Here is a 17,677-nt window from a genome sequence, read left to right on the forward strand (position 1 = left end):
TAATGTTGTACAAGCCTGTTTTACTATTACATTGAGATAAACATGCATGCTCTTTCATCTGTAATGATAATCATTAGCTTGTTGTAGCCACTTATCAAAATACTGTTGCCTGTGCATTGTAGTCGTTTCAGTTCTTTATTTTAAACTAGTTTATTAAAAGCTCTTTCGTGGTTTAAACAAGGATAGTACCACAGGTCATTCTGTACTAGCACATAAGGCAAACTGAAATGGCATGGCTTTAGAAAATTTAATCTAACTTGTTTGTGAGTTGGATAGGCACAGAATAATCGAGTTGGGGTAGTCAGAAGTGGCCAAAAAATGGAGTCTTAATACATACAGAAGCATCACTCTTGTGATGTTTGTAAAAATTACCTAAAAGTTGAAGTAAAATACAAGCACTATGGAAAACCTTTCCCTACACACATCAAAAGTGGAATGAAAAAAATCCACATTGATGCAATGTGCTGGACTGCATGAACAAAGCACTCCTGGGCTTCTGAGTTAAAGCTGTTTTATGGTGCTTGAATGATTACTCAAATTAGCAGCTGCAGTAAACAGTTCCCAGTACATGTGGAGGTATTAGGCAGCAGGCCAAATTCTGGCCCGTTACACCATTACAATCCACAGCAGAACAATACTTAGCCCTCTGTGTACTCCATACATCTCTCTGCCACTCCCAAAACAGTGTAGTTTAGATGATACAATTTTACTAGTTTATGGAGGATAGTCTCAGTTGCTATATGACAGAAGTGACAGCTGGGAAAGTGGAGTGAGAGACATATTTTAAAAAGTGACTTGGATCGCCTAATGGGAGGAGAGCTGTTTTCACAAAGGTATCTAAACCAAAATAAATTAAGCCTCACCTGCTTGACAATTTTAGTAGTACTGTTATTCTTTAAACACTGAGTTAAGTGGTTTTTATAAAAATCAAAATGCTATTTGGCTGTGTAGGTTACTTACAAACATCTAGGATGTGGCACTTTCAGAGAAGTATATATGAACCTTTTAAAAGAATTGTGCTAACCGAAATCAGGCTATAACAAATGTTTTGTTTAGTTAATGCATTTTGAGCAATGATCATTTAAGTTTTAGTTCCAACTGAATCCCTTCCCCAGGTTTCAACAGTGGAATCTTGAAACAAAAATAGTACCATACCCTCTTCCACATGGACAGGCAACATGAAATTGTTACACACTATTAAGAGCTCATTAGATTACATTTCCTAACTTGTGTTTTAGGTACATTGTATCTGACACACCAGTTTTACCAGTAGAGAATTTTGTATAGATTGTTTATCAAAATACATGCCTAAATGGAACATGATCATTAATATCAGAGATAAGTAGCACTTTAAGTACCTAAAGAACTATAATGAATGCTCTTATCTAAAGAGGTAGAGAGGAGGTACATATGAAAGACTTAAAGAAGTTTTATTCAACTGTTTAAAGGAAAATGATATAAAATGCCAGGAAATGCACTGACTTTCTTAAAATTTGCTAAGTTCAACCATTTGGGTATGTTTATAAATTCACACAGTAATTATTATGAGAACATATCTCACTCCTTAACTTGGGCTGCAATGAATGCCACATTTTCAGAACTGTACAGAACACACTTCTGTAGCCGACTTGTAACTAGCATCAATTACTTGCTTATGGTGTTATACATACACTTGTAATAAGATCATAGCCAAGAGGTACATTATTTCTCTTCTTCTATACATTAATCCAATATCTCCTGTGCAGTCGATCATTAACTATCTGGTTAATTTAAACAGGTTTGTAATCCAGTTTAGACTCCAACTTCTTAGAATCAGCTACTTTTCTAACAGCTTTCATGAAGTCTTCCTGAACTACGAAGTCATGATCAGCACGAATTGCAAACATACCTGTGAAGAACAATTTGAGAAATTGCTAGATATTTACAGAGAGTTCGTGTTACTCGCAGCAATAATATAGAACTGAAACATTCCATAAAGTCTATCACTTTGAAATTCAAACAACATTGAAAGGATCAAAGTTAAAAATTACATATTCCATATGGAGATTCAGTGAGTAACTTTAATCAGTTTTGTATTTCTTTTCATGCACATCAGATATGTTTGGAAGCAGAGTAATTATTCTGGAATAAAGTCACTTTTATTCAGGCAAGAAGCATCCACACAGGGCTGTTATATCAGCTTAGCTATAGAGGTATAATTATTCCATTACAGCTACACCAGTTAGCTTCCCAGTGTAGACAAGCCCTGAGTGGACAATATTTTCTCAAGAAGAGTAAGGCAGGAACACATAGGAGAGAGAGAGAGATCCCAAAAAAATCATTTTCTATACTACTTTCTGTACTGGTATAAGCCGTAAAGAAACATTTTAATAAAGCAGATTTTTGTCCAAGTTGGATAGACATGTTTCATCCGGTTTCAGGGAACTTCATCTTACTACTTCTCCCCACACTTTTAAGGTGTATGGGCATATGTACAGATCCTTTCCAGTGTGCATTTGACCACAATGCCAGTTTCAAGAGATAAATTTTTATAGTGCTTTGAAACTTACCAGTGAAACTCACTATTATGTTAACCTAAGTTTCCAGCCACTGATGTAAAAAATGTAAATACTAGACGACCCTCAAGAATGAATGCATTTAAAACAATGAAATGTTTATGAACCTCATGTTCATCTATTATACTAAGAACAGATCAGAGAAACTAGTCATGAATATTTAACGTTTATAGCAAGATTCAGCACATCAAAATTAAGAACTGAGCAAACGAATACAAGTGAGGAGCCTCTTACCTGCTTCAGTACAGACATTTCTCAAATCCGCTCCATTAAAGCCATCTGAAAGCTTCACAATTGCTTCATAATCTATTAACAAAACAAGAATGCCAATTAACTAGAAGTACAAAGTAGTTTGTGTTCCATTGGAGTGCAGCATCAGCTATAAAAAAAACCTGAACATTCTACTTTGCTTCTCAGTGCAAGTGAAAAAATTAGCTACCTTAATGATTGTATTTACCAGCTATGTTATTCCCCCATTAACATACAAATCTAGATATAATTATTCTGGGTTTATTTTATTTAAAAATTACTAGTTTGAACATACATACACAGAATTAAATATAAAAGATGTATGTTAATCAATCTTATAGTTGAGATTTAGATGCATCTGAATAAAAATAATTTCAACATTTATTAATCCCACAGTAACCATAACTTGGCCCCCTAGGCCAATGGGCTTTAAAAAAAAGTGTTAAAAGCACTATCCACTATTATTACACATCCACAAAGTGTGTAGCTAGGTTATAGTTTCTAGGGTATAAGTTCACAAGTTCTGTGCATTTCAGATTTCCATCAAATTTTTGACTGCATATTCAATTTTGAGTTGGAGGTACAAAATACTGAGAGTCTGAATTAACAAATCATTTTTTCCATAACTTAAATTCAAGTATCTTAAACCAAAAATCTGATTTTTACCAAAAACTTTTCAAAATAGTTTCCCTTTTCATTATGAACACCACAAGACACATTAGCTGAAATGGTATTTTTATTTTATGTTAAGAATCTGAAAACTTGGACTAATATTTCCACCTGAGCCGTAGCTATATCATTACCGTAATTAAGTGGCATTCTAGTCTAGCGAATCTACATACATTTGTAAGATCACAAAAATGGAAATAGTTTGCAGATTACTTATCTTCAAAGAATTTTAAAAGTTACAGCCAAGGCTTGAGACGTCTGACACCTACTGACCAGACACTGATACAAAAAACAGGTGTCCCTCACACTGGGTCCAAGAACTAGACCAGGGGTAGGCAACCTATGGCACGCGTGCCGAAGGCAGCACGCAAGCTGATTTTCAATGGCACTCACACTGCCCGGGTCCTGGCCACCGGTCAGGGGGCTCTGCGTTTTAATTTAATTTTAAATGAAGCTTCTTAAACATTTTTAAAACCTAATATATTTTACATACAACAATAGTTTAGTTATATATTATAGACTTATAGAGAGAGACCTTCTAAAAACGTTAAAATGTATTACTGGCACATGAAACCTTAAATTAGAGTGAATAAATGAAGACTCGGCACACTACTTCTGAAAGGTTGCCAACCCCTGAACTAGACAGTACCCTCCTAAAGAGCTTAGTACTGCTCATGCTCCTATCTGGTTTCTTGAAAAGGGTATGCTGGGGTTCCTTTCAGGTGCTATCTCGATTCAACTTCACAGTTCTCTTTTGTATCAGCTTTAGGTAGTAGGTGTCTGACACTGAGCTCCTCTCTCTTCTTCCTGTGAGGGGGAGACTCTTCCTCCTCACATCTCTTGGAAACAACAGGCAGGGGAAAAGCCCTCCATCAGTAGTGAAGAGGTGTGCTATTCTCAGTCTCTCTTCCTTCCTGTTTCATGTCCTCTTCTCCATCCCACCCCCAAGTTCCTGATAACTTCACAGTGTCTCAGCTGCTTCTCACAGGTTTCCTCAAGGCAATCTCAGAGGGAAGCCAACAAGATTCTGGTCAGTCTGCAGTAACATAACTGACCAGAATCTTGTCAGTTTCACTGTATAGCTGCCTCTTCCACCCATGTCCTAGATAAAATTTGCCCTACTCCTTAATGGCAAGTGCATTCTTTTTCAAGCCACAGTTACAGCACAACCTAACGGCAATACTACTGCAATTAAAAAGATTTCCATGTAGAACCCACTTTTCAGTTGCTCATAACTTTCAGGGTTTTCCTTTTGGACAGAAATACCGTTGTTTGTTTTCAGACCCATATATGGTCCTAAGGTTTATTTATTTATTTTTTTTGGACAAATGGGAATGTTTGCTTACAGCAAGGTGTTCCATTATACAATGGAGAGAGTCCAACCAGATGTAAATCAGACAGTTTCTCTGATTTGTAGCCAAATTTAGGAGGGTTACTATATCCCCCACCCTCATATTTTTACAAAGTGAGGTTCACCAATGGTTCAATATGGATCTATTTAAGAAATACTGAGGAACATTTTTGGGAAGGTAGGTGTTAGGGTAACCAATAACCAATTCACCTTCCCCTCACTTTTACACTTGGGAGAAATATTTAAGCGGCTCGCGTACTTACCTATTTCACCATGTTTAGTGATAGGACCTGCATGAATCTTCAATATATCTAATCTGGCTTGTTCATTTGGTAAATCAATATCTAAAAAGAGAGGGTTGGGTTTTTTAATTAAAACGGGTGAACAAGGGTAATTCAGAATTACACATGCACTTAAGAATGAAGATGTCAACTCACGGATTTTTCTATCCAGTCTTCCCGGACGCAGCAATGCAGGATCCAAAGTGTCTGGTCTATTTGTAGCCATGATCATTTTAACTCTGTGCAGAGTGTCAAATCCATCCATTTGATTCAATAACTAGAGGAAATTGACATTTTTTTTTAAAAACAAGGAATTTTTTTAAACTTAATGTGTTCATAAATCTAATAGCTCACACCATCTTCCACACACTTCATTTTCACTAGTGATCATTACAGATAAAAGGAGCGATGGAAACAATCCTAAAACAATGCTACCCGATTCTTAACTGATGATCCAAGAATACCACAGTTCCCCATATATTCCATAAAGGAAAACTTTAAAAAAAATTGCACAAGTAGGAACAAAACAGCTCAAAAATAGAAGATTGCAACATTCTAGTCACCTTGCATTCTCTCTCTTTTTTCCTCCAAATACTAAAAGCCAGTGATTGGCAGTTATACTTTCAATATAGGATGATTCACACAAACTATGTTTGCAGAAGAGCCCCTTGAATATTCAATCACCCCTGAAGACATTTCATTAGATATATCCAGTTCTGCTATGGAAAACTCAAACCTCTATTCTTTGTGATTATTTTATACTACAAGTGAGGCAGATATATTTGCTTAATACGCATTCTTTTTGGGCTGGGAAAACAAACCAGACCAGTGGGATCACGCACACTAATCAGACCTAGAATTCTTACTAAGAATTGTGTTACTGATTTATTTATTTTTTAATTCTCTTAACATGATTGAGTGTTCCGTTTCCAATTACCTTAGTTCACCGTTGTATTTAATATCCCAAATTGATGACAATGTGTGTTTCTAATTTTAGATATCTTTTGAACAGAAAGCCTCTAACCTGCAGAGAGGTTCTGCAGGGAGGTTTTTCCCTTAAAAGAGTTGATGTCCTCCAACATCTAAACAAGGTGCGTTAAGTGTCGTTGTAGTCAGTTCTTGTGGACGAAGCGCAGAAGCCTGAGCTTAAGTCTTGGCAGATAAAGGCTCTCAAATCACTTTTGAAGTTAATTACATACAAATACATGGCCTATGCATTTTGAATCTCAAACAGTTTTAACTGCATTTTTTTAGTGAAGTATCTCAGTTCACTTTTAACACGACATTAGCACAGCAACCGTTCTAACAATCGGGATAATATATGGATTTGCACATCTATTTTCCTCTTTACTATAAAAGATTACATATTAGACATTTACCTCCATTAGGGTTCTCTGAATTTCTCTATCAGCTGAAGTTCCCTCAGAGAAACGACGGCCACCTATAATATATATTAAATTTGGAAGTTACCTGTACTTTTTTTCTTTTTAAGGATCAAAATGGTTTCCGAGCTAAATAAATGTTAAAGTACTAAAAATCAAATTAAGTGTTAGGTAAAGTTAAATGCATGTTTAAGAGTGCTATGTATCTTGGTCAAAGATCCAAGCCAAATGCAAACAGGTCTCATTTTAAGTTAGCTGTAATGGGCTCCAGAAGCAAGTTGAAAGGAGAGATCTCCTCTACCCTGTAAATTCCGCACAGAAAGGTTCCCTGACAATCAACTTTGTATTAATCTTTTTAAGAAAAGCAAGACTATTATTTCAGAGGTGGCTTAAATAATCACAAGAGACTTAGCCATCTTACAGTCCATTAGCCTTACCAATAGCATCTATTTCATCCATGAAAATGATACATGGCTGATGATCTCTGGCATAGTTGAACATTTCTCTGATCAACCGAGCGCTTTCACCAATGTACTTGTCTACAATAGAACTAGACACGACCTGTTGAAAATGAACAGTAACATGAGCAAACAGACTGAAGTACAACCCGAGGGACTGTCACTATATGAAAAGAATGCCATTGTTTTACCTTTAAGAAATTGCAGTCCAGTTGGCTTGCAACAGCTCTGGCTAGTAGTGTTTTCCCAGTACCTGGACAGACAGAGACTGAAGCTGTTCAACTTGTAGACCAATCGCTAAAGTTACAGACTGAAATATATTTCAAGGGTAGAAGTATAATAGAATACAGCAACAGGTTTCCAAGGGGGGCAGCTCAGCACTAATTATATTGTAAGGCAAAGACCCCCAAACTGTGGAACGGAGGAACGCAGCTGGAGCCCAGGCCAGCCCCCACAGGGAGCGAGCGCCACCCAGCTCCGTCCCTGTTCCCCAGTTGCTGGCCCCAACCCGGGGGGGGGGGGGGGGGGGCAGAAAGGGGGAGGGCCGGCCCCGCCCCCAGCTGTGGCCCCCTTATCCCTGTCCAGGTCCCCCACTCTCAGAGAAGCATTCCTGCTCCCGGCCCCGGGGGGCCATGGACGTGGTAACGGGGGGGGCAAGGTAAAGTTTTGAGACTACTGTTGTAAGGAGAACTGAAATTCAGATACCTAGATAATAGGTTTATGGACACGAAGTCTCATTCTGCCTTAATTATGGACAGAACTCAAAACTGGAAATGAAAGGCAGCTACAGACGTGTACTCACCTGGTGGGCCATACAGCAAGCAGCCTTTTGGAGGTATAATTCCCACACGCTGAAATAATTCTGGATTTGTAAGCGGTAACTCTATTACCTGAGAAAAGAGGCAGGTAAGTTGTGTTTAGTTTTAAAGAGATCCTTGACTATATTACTGTATGCTTAGATGCTATGGTATATATGTTTATGGTACAATACATAGGTATGGATTTCCCGATAGCTTCATTCTTTTCTTCTACAAGACACTACTAATCCCAGCAAGCACAATCTCTTTCTACAGGATCAGAAAGCGTTAGCTATAGAAATGCTGTCAGGGAGTTTTTCCTTCACCTGTTTTACGGATTAAATCTGAGGAGCTGCACAACTCCGTCTCTGCTCTTATTCCAATCCTTCTGACATCTTGTCTAAACCTTCCTGTAACTTGCTCCTTTGGACAAAGTTCTGCCCCCAGTCATACACATGAATATCCAGAGGAACTCATTTCAATAGTTACTCCAGTGCAAAGACTAGAATTTGGCCCTTTGTCGTTCTCTTCCATCGTGTGTTGCACTTTTACTTCATGACATCCCCTTGACTTGGAAGCATCCATCAAACCCACCTATTTTAGTCTAGCCTCCCAATGTTCATCTCATTTGCATCTCCACACCCTTTTGTACCTGAATTGTAGACGTGCACGTTATATTCCTCAGAGCCAGATTGCCTGCAATCTGGTCTAGGCCCCTGTTCTTTCAGAGGCTATGTTGAGCACTATGTACATTAATGGAGATCAAAAAGTATTTTTAAATAGTGTCCTAAAAGCTCTCCTTCCTACATGAAGTTAATAAGGTGCAAATAATGCTATTCTTTAATATCCGGACTCATGATTGTTTAAGATTAAAAAAATATAACATGATTATCTACATGCTTATGGCACGGAAAGGAAAACCCTCCCCCTCCCGTCAGAAAATCAGTATATAAACCTTTCCTGATCATCTTTAAATAGCATGTATTAGACTTTTTAGACCTTTCAACCCACCTGGCACAACATGAAGTACAATTTTCTCTCAGAGCAGATGCACCTCTATCCCTATAACGCGACCCGATATAACATGAATTCGGATATAACACGGTAAAGCAGCGCTCTGGGGGGGGGGGGGGGGGCGGGGCTGCGCACTCCGGCGGATCAAAGCAAGTTTGATATAACGCAGTTTCACCTATAACACGGTAAGATTTTTTGGCTTCCGAAGACAGCGTTATATCGGGGTAGAGGTGTACCTCTATTCAGTAAGTATTTTTGTAATTAAACATTCAGTACCTCTCTTAGCTCCCTGATTTGTTCCGATAACCCTCCAATCTCAGAATAAGAAACATTCCCAGGATCTTCATGAGACATATTGTAAACCAATGGATCCACTTCCCTTGGCAAGTATCTGTAGCATTTGAGTATTAATAAAACAGATGTTATCTTTTCATTCTGCAAACACTGTATACTCAGTCATTTAAATAAATCTTAGCGCTGGTTGGCAAATGCTTGTTTCCCCTGTGAAAAATTGACAAAAAAATTCCCTCAAAATTTTGTAATAAACATTTTTTCATCTTTGCAATAAAACTTGAAGACTGGCAGTCAAACTTTTCAAAAATGAAACTTGGGGGGGGGTGGGGAGAATTCAACAAAATACCCAAAACTGACAAAAACAGACATTTCCCACAGAAGTTTGTTTTGACTAAAAAGTAATTTCAAACAAGAAATTTGGATCAGCTCTCAAATCTGTAAGACCACCCTGGAAGTATTTGCCTATATAATGTATATATGTATTTGGAAGAATTTTTAAAGCAGTACAAGATTTATTATTCATACCTAATATCTACAACATATTTAGACCAACTCTATCCTTCACATAAAGAAAAAAAAATCTTGGTGGCAAAAGCTTACCTCATAATAGTTAGTGTGGTCATGTCCAGAGCAACTCTTGTCCCAGGCTTCAGCTTACTTTTGTCAAGCTAGTTTCACAAAAGATTTTTCTATTAGAAACTGACTCAAACAGCAAAGTGATGGAATTCTATATTTCTGCAGTAATTGTTCTTGTTTGGTATGACAGAAAGTGTATAGTCTCAGCAAGGATTCAGATGGTGACCTTCCCTTCTTCCTCAGACACACGTGAAGAGAGCTGATCAAGGGGAATCTAGTGGTTTCCACTTCCACTGCAATTCGGGCAGGCAGTTTTGCTGACCATGTCTTCCTACACCAGGGGTGGGCAAACTTTGTGGCCCAAGGGCCACATCAGGGAAGAGAAATTGTATGGCGGGCCATGAATGCTCACAAAATTGGGGCTGGGGTGCGGGAGGAGGTGCGGGCTCTGGGGTGGGGCTGGGAATGAGGAGTCTGGAGTGTAGGAGGGTGTTCTGGGCTGGGAGTCAGGGGTTTGGAGGGCAGGAGGGGGATCAGGGCTGGGCAGGAGAGGCTCAGGGGGCAGGCTCTGAGCAGCGGTTACCTCAAGTGGCTCCTGGAAGCAGCTCTGGGTCCTACGCAGAAGCACGGCCAGGCAGCTCTGCACGCTGCCCCATCTGCATGCACCACCCCTGCAGCTCCCATTGGAGCGTGTAGGAGCTGGAGCAGGGCCATGCCACAGCTTCCGGGAGCCACGTGGTGCAGCCCCCAACCCAGCGCCCCGGCCGGAGCGGGGCCAAGCCGCATGGTCCAGACCCCGAGCCAACGCCCCCGACCCAGTGCCCTGGCGGAGCGGGGCCAAGTGGTGCGGCCCCCAACCCAGCGCCCTGGCGGAGCAGGGCCGAGCCGTGTGGTGCGGCCCCCGACCCAGCGGGAGCTCGCAGCCCGTAGTTTGCCCACCCCGTCCTACACTCTGCTTCCTGTTGCTTAGACCATTCCTGACCCATGAGGGTACTTCACCCCTCACACAAGATCAACTTGCAACATAATTACAAATTTTACAAAAAAGGACCAATTAAAGCATTATATCCTGCCTTAATCAGAACCCTGCCACTCCCCATACTTGGCAGACCCACTTGCACCAAGTAAATTAGCACTCATCTGCACCCGTACCATACACAGGAAATTATTTCCCTTGATATTTCACCATTTTGGGAACAGTGATGGATAAATACATGTTGATTGTTTGGTATCATGCTTAGGCTCTTGGCATTTTACAAAAAGTTTTTTTTATTCAAGAATTACAACTTTATTATCCAGACAAAAGCTACCCTAGGGGTAGCCAACCTATGGCAGGCGTGCCGAAGGTGGCACGCAAGCTGATTTTCAGTGGCACTCAAACTGCCTGGGTCCTGGCCACCGGTTTAGGGGGGCTCTGCATTTTAATTTAATTTTAAATGAACCTTCTTAAACATTTAAAAACCTTATTTACTTTACATACAACAATAGTTTAGTTATATATTATAGACTTCTAGAGAGAGACCTTCTAAAAACGTTAAAACGTATTACTGGCACGCAAAACCTTAAATTAGAGTGAATAAATGAAGACTCGGCACCCCACTTCTGAAAGGTTGCCGACCCCTGAGCTAGCCCATCAACATCAACCCTTCCATGCCCCAAAATAAGGTATATTTAATGTCATAGGCCCTTAGAAAATTCATTGTTCATCCTGCTGCACCATTTACAAGAAGTGGACCTATGCTGTACGGAACTGTCTAGGGAATAATCGTTAAAAACTATGCAGTTACTTTAGTGTTTGGATCACTGCAATCAAAAGAGGGTAAAGTTAATGTCTATAATGAGGTTTGGTTTCTTTCCTTTCTAGTGGAGATCAACTCAGATACTAATATTAAGTCACATTGTCTTCTTTCTGCTTTAGATTTTTCTAAATATGGGAGAATATATTAGGATTATATGTCAGAAGTCTCAATAATGGCTGTCTCCTTCCAAGAATATTAAAAACACTAAATTAGACAGCATATTTTATATATTCAGAAGTTACTGGCAGATTTGATTTAAAAAAAACCCAGAAGTATAACATTATTTATATCTTCCTGGAAACGTGACTTTTCACCCTCTACCAATTTTGTCATCCTCTATTTAGAAGCTATATGAAACTTGAAATTTAAGGGTATTTCTTTTCATTTCCTGTTTTCTACATAGAGTATGTACCGACATCACCAACTAGAGATTAATTTGTACTCCCTCTGCTGGTTCTACAATTCAGACCACTTTCAATGAACAGGCCCTACATAAAAAGTGACTTAAAAGACACCTTGCAAAGTAGATTTAAAACAAAAAACCCAACATCAGATGGCTATTCCCTGCTAAACATCAAAAATGGATCACATTTTCAGTCCATACCATTTAGTGGCCCATTACCAGGTAAACAGTCCCTAACAGCGCCATGTTAGGGTATGTCTTTGCTGGCAGCACTTTAATGTGGCCGTGTAGTCATGGCACCAGCGCTGGAAGAGAATTCTCCCAGCGCTGTAAAAAAACCCACCCCCACAAGGGGAGTGGCTCCCAGCGCTGTAGCACTGTCTACACTGGCACTTTAAGTGCTGAAACTTGCAGCGCTCAGGGGGGAGTTTTTTCACACCCCTGAGCGAGAAAGTTGCAGCGCTGTAAAGTGGCAGTGTAGACAGGCCCTTACTGTTTTCTTTCCAATGCCAGCAGCCTAAAATGTCATATCATTGGCTATGGCAACAGCACCATCTCATTCATTTTCATAGAAGTATATGAGGTAGCAGGAAAAGGTGGAGGAATGACACTAGAGAAAGACAACCATTTCCTGCAATAACCCTCTGAAATCAGCATCTCACATTTTTATACAAAAATCCCAAGAGTAACTTGAAGTTTATTCCTGCTGGCAAGGAATAGGGAAGAATTGGAATTATTTTAGAAGAGGGTTTATTTTGTGTGAAATATACTCAGATATCATGAGCAATGAACCACCTTATAAAATCTAGGCAGACAGACACCAGACTCTTGAACACAAAGCATAAAGGTTCTGCAAGGTCATTTAGAGACAAAGCTAGTCATGTCCTGTAGTAGAGTTGTAGCTGATTTTTGACAGTCACAAAAAGTAGTCAGTGGGGTGGATTGGGAGGCTATCAAGGGAAAAAACAGTTTCATGAAGTTAGGCCTAATGCACTGGACTATGAATTCAGTTTTCAACTAGGATGGAGAAGGGAAAGTCACAAAGGAAGCCAAAGGGAGGTTGTGCAGACCCTGTGGTTAACAATGGAAGTGAAACCTTCCCAAACAGTCAAAGTTTCTAAGACCTTATCTGGAATACTGTGGACAACTCTGCTCATCCACATTCAAGAAAGATGAATTCAAATTGGAACAGGTACAGAGAAGTCCTACTAGGATGATAAGGGGAATGGAAAGTCTATCTTATGGGAGGAGACTAAAAGAGCTTGGCTAGCAGAGCTTGGCAAAACAAAGGCGGAGAGGGAAAAGGATTGCTCTTTCTAAAATACATCAAGTGGGTAAACACCAGGGAGGGAGAAGAGCTATTTAAGCTAAAGGACAGCTTTGGCAGAAGAACAAATGAGGATAAACTGGCCATGAGTAGATTTAAGATAGAAATTAGAAGGTTTCTAAACATTTAAGAAATGAGGTTCTGGAATAGGTTTAATAGCTTATACTTAACTTTATAAGAAGGAACAAGCTGAAAAACTAAAAAAAAAAAAAAAAAAAACGTAACATCTTGGACTGGGTCTGCTTTGCTTTATTATTCCCAAGAATTCATTCCAGCATTCCTGGCATATCACTACCTATCACTAGGGTGCAGAGAGCACCACATCTATATGTTGTTAGCCAAGTGCAGCTTAAAAAGTGAAGTACGAACTTGCTAACTTTAAAAGTGTAACAAGAAAAATGACTATAATACATATAATTGCATATTAGAGCAAGCCATTTAAAAACATCTAAGCAAAGCAGAGTTACCTGACGACGACAGCCAACCACATATCTTGGTCCATTTGTAGCTTTCACAATGACTAGAGAAAGAGAAAATGACAGAAAACAAGATCACACTCTTTTTAACCCCCCTAATTGCTAGTGCAAAATAAGTAGCAATTATACAGTGTTTTCAAAGTGATGTCTAATTAATAATGCTCTATTTCATTCTTTTTTTTAAAAAATCATAATTTAATTGGCTTATTTTAAAAAAACAGAGGTTTCAAAAAAGTAAATCATCATCTAGGGAACTTACATTTCTCTTCTGTTAACTGTTTAAGAACCTCACCAACAATCTATGAAAAAAATTGAAACAAGTATTAGCTACATCTATGAAATTATATTAGTATATAGAATATTTAACATGAATTCACAGCTCCATCTCTGCCAGTCACCTTCTACTCCCTTTTCTTGCTCCATAGGAAAAGCCTACTATGCTATTTCTTTCTCATTGCCCCATACACCTGGAACAACTGTTAAAAATACACCTACTCTGTGTACTTACCTCCTGTAAAGACCACACACACCATGGCACAAATTTGCTCTGATGGTATCATATCCCATTTATATCCTTCAATTTTAAATCCATCTGTGGTAATAACTTGCTACGCACAGTTCACCTACCGCACAGTGCCATACACAGTTGTGTCATTATTTTTGCTTACCTGTCCAACACTTTGCAAAGCCTTGAGGTCATTTTCAGATTTTTCATACTGCTTGGTAAGCTCTTTCAGTTGTTCCCTTACTAAAAAAAAAAAAAGAAAAGAAAAAGATTTGGTACGCCTTTAAATCCACTAGAAACCAAGTGCAAGGGCTGGCCAATTTGCAGAGTAGATATAACTGCATTTAACAGTTTCTGGGTAAAGTCAATACAGGAGAATGAGCAATGAGCTATTCTTGCTAGCAGCAGTAACTCTATCCCAGAACAGATACCCAGCCATTAACTCTGGCTTGCAGACCAGGTATCCTAGGCTAAGGCCGGCACAAAATCTAGGAGAAAGCTAATGGGAAAAACAAGGGTCGTCAATCGCTTGTCAATACGCCTATATCCCTGCCCCTGGGTGACTAGTGTTAGCTCAGCTGGGCCGAACCCCTCCCTGCCTAATAACCAATGGGGGGAGGGGCTGGAACACTTGGGCCCAGCCATGCCCCCCCAGCATGGGGACCCCCTATGGAGGGGAACAACCCTCCCCCACTGGATCAGGGCCAGCGCCCCCAGCCCAGCCTCTCCGGATACCCAGGCGCTACCAGCCCCCCGCCCCCCGGGCTGCTCCCCTCCCCTCCGCCCGCTTCCCACTGCGGGGGCCCCGGGCCGCTCCCCACCCCCGCCCGGCCGCCCCGGCCGATGCCCCAGCGCTGTGGCCGGGCACGGCCCCGGCCCCCCACTCCGCCCTCCCCCGGCCCGGCGGCGCGCGGCGCTCACACTCCTTCAGGCGCCCGTCGATCTCCTTGTGCTCCAGCAGCTTCTTGCGGTAATCCTGCAGCGCCTTGTCTCTCGGGTCCGCCATGATGAGCAGGCGCCGCTCATAGGGAATGCCGGGAAGGGCCATGGCCGCCGGGGGCAGGGCCGCGCGCCGCCACCTCCCCCCGCCCCGCGCACGCAGGCCCGCCCGCCGCCCGGGCGGACAGCGCCCCCTGCCGCCGCGGAGGGGAACGGCGCCGCCGGCGAGGCGCTGCGTCGCCCGCCGCCAGCCGCGCAACCCCCCCCCCCCCAGGGTCCTAGCGCCATCCGCGCAGACTCAGGAAAGGGAGGCAAATTGCAGGGCGGGGGCAGCCCCAGGCGGGCTGCAGCCGAGAGGAGCGCAGGGCAGTGGGGTGGATGGGTGGGAGGGTGTGTGTGTGCAATACATGCATTGCCTCGAAACGTTGTAAAAATGATTCCAAGTACAAGTTGTATAAATCTATCCATTTTTAAAAGAGCCACACATCAGCAATAAGAACCGGAGTCCTTGTGGCACCTTACAGGTTTCAGAGGAGCAGCCGTGTTAGTCTGTATCCGCAAAAAGAACAGGAGTACTTGTGGCACCTTAGAGACTAACAAATTTATTAGAGCATAAGCTTTCGTGGACTACAGCCCACTTCTTCGGATGCATATAGAGTGGAAGAAATATTGAAGAGATATATATACACACATACAGAGAGCATGAACAGGTGGGAGTTGTCTTACCAACTCTGAGAGGCCAATTCAGTAGGAGGAAAAAAAACGCTTGAAGTGATAATCAAGCTAGCCCAGTACAGACAGTTAAGGAGTGTGAGAATACTTACAAGGGGAGATAGAGTCAATGTTTGTAATGGCTCAGCCATTCCCAGTCCTTATTCAATCCTGAGTTGATTGTGTCTAGTTTGCATACCAATTCCAGCTCAGCAGTCTCTCGTTGGAGTCTGTTTTTGAAGTTTTTCTGTTGTAATATAGCCACCTGCAGGTCTGACATTGAATGGCCAGACAGGTTAAAGTGTTCTCCCACTGGTTTTTGAGTATTATGATTCCTGATGTCAGATTTGTGTCCATTAATTCTTTTGCCTAGAGACTGTCCGGTTTGACCAATGTACATGGCAGAGGGGCATTGCTGGCACATGATGGCATATATCACATTGGTAGATGTGCAGGTGAACGAGCCCCTGATGGTGTGGCTGATATGATTAGGTCCTATGATGATGTCACTTGAATAGATATGTGGACAGAGTTGGCATCGGGGTTTGTTACAAGGATAGGTTCCTGGGTTAGTGGTTTTGTTCAGTGATGTGTGGTTGCTGGTGAGTATTTGCTTTAGGTTGGGGGGTTGTCTGTAAGCGACGACAGGTCTGTCTCCCAAGATCTGTGAGAGTAAAGGATCATCTTTCAGGATAGGTTGTAGATCTCTGATGATGCGCTGGAGAGGTTTTAGTTGGGGGCTGAAGGTGACAGCTAGTGGTGTTCTGTTATTTTCTTTGTTGGGCCTGTCTTGTAGGAGGTGACTTCTGGGCACCTTAGAGACTAACACATTTATTGCCACAAGGACTCCCGTTCTTATTGCGGATACAGACTAACACGGCTGCTACTCTGAAACCTGACATCAGCAATACTCACCCCAGCAGCTCCAATCCTGCAACCATCTAGGCAACCTGCTTAGCTTTATGCACATGAGACGCTCCCAGGCATGCAGTTAAGCCTCAATCCTGTGAAGGTTTACACACATGCCTAATTATAGGAGGAAAACTCTGCAAAGATCCTTTCCCAGGGCTTATCCTTCCATAGTTCCTATAGAAGGCTGGGTCCTCCTTCCCACCTGTGATGGATATAACAATGTCCTGGACAAACCTTACTGAATTGAGTTTAATACCTTTGGGGTCCATTGTGTTAAAATGCAATTGTTTATGTGTTATTGTGCGATTGTATGTGACTTCTCTAGGAGGAGTGGATATGCGGATGTAATTCCTCTGGTTCTCAGCCCTTTGAAGCCACCCCCTAGAGAGGTTGGCAAATACTAACTAGTTCAGACAGAATTCTCCTGGGACCAGAAACAGAAAGGATTTTTGGAGAAATAGCCTGGTTTTAAACTGGCTCTGGGTTTTTTGTTCTGATCCAGCAAATGGATGGGACCTCTGTTCCACAGAGGGCCCCAATCCTTACGGAAGGGTTGGAACAACTAACATCGATGAGGAGGAGACAATCTCTCCTTAGATTGTGTGTAGGTTCTTGTACATTTTAATATGTTTTTTTCTGCAGTGCTTTTACTTAAGAATAAAATAGGCTTGCTTATCTAGCTCAAGCTTCAGTGTGCTTCAGCAGCAGTAGTGGGAACTACAAGTTGTGCAATACAAAATCATAGAATATCAGGGTTGGAAGGGACCTCAGGAGGTCATCTAGTCCAACCCCCTGCTCAAAGCAGGACCAATTCCCAACTAAATCATCCCAGCCAGGGCTTTGTCAAGCCTGACCTTAAAAACCTCTAAGGAAGGAGATTCCACCACCTCCCTAGGTAACCCATTCCAGTGCTTCACCACCCTCCTAGTGAAAAAAGTTTTTCCTAATATCCAACCTAAACCTCCCCCACTGCAACTTG

The 17,677-nt window shown here is 41.5% G+C and overlaps 1 protein-coding gene across 1 annotated transcript; it reads right to left on the reverse strand.

Annotated features, from left to right (window-relative positions):
- Positions 1-15,197, reverse strand: PSMC6 (proteasome 26S subunit, ATPase 6). Its single transcript, XM_054025893.1, has 14 exons — positions 15,058-15,197; positions 14,300-14,379; positions 13,891-13,930; positions 13,623-13,675; positions 9,651-9,718; positions 9,033-9,147; positions 7,748-7,835; positions 7,137-7,198; positions 6,925-7,048; positions 6,485-6,546; positions 5,262-5,382; positions 5,088-5,168; positions 2,790-2,861; positions 1-1,888 (listed from the first exon to the last, which is right to left on the reverse strand). The coding sequence occupies exons 1-14, from the start codon at positions 15,182-15,184 to the stop codon at positions 1,770-1,772; spliced, it is 1,212 nt and encodes a 403-aa protein (XP_053881868.1). The 5' UTR covers positions 15,185-15,197; the 3' UTR covers positions 1-1,769.
- Between the last annotated feature and the right edge of the window lie 2,480 nt (positions 15,198-17,677).

This window comes from Malaclemys terrapin, chromosome 4 (genome assembly GCF_027887155.1).
Source record: "Malaclemys terrapin pileata isolate rMalTer1 chromosome 4, rMalTer1.hap1, whole genome shotgun sequence".
Lineage (NCBI taxonomy): Eukaryota > Metazoa > Chordata > Testudines > Emydidae > Malaclemys > Malaclemys terrapin.

Bases quoted from the DNA above. Each gene is read 5' to 3' on its own strand.
- PSMC6 (XM_054025893.1), bottom strand. From the start codon at position 15,184: ATGGCCCTTCCCGGCATTCCCTATGAGCGGCGCCTGCTCATCATGGCG. The intron at 13,676-13,890 runs GTAAGTTCCCTA...CTCTTTCTCTAG, and splicing joins ACAGTTAACAGAAGAGAAAT to TCATTGTGAAAGCTACAAAT. The intron at 9,148-9,650 runs GTAAGCTTTTGC...CAAATGCTACAG, and splicing joins ACCACACTAACTATTATGAG to ATACTTGCCAAGGGAAGTGG.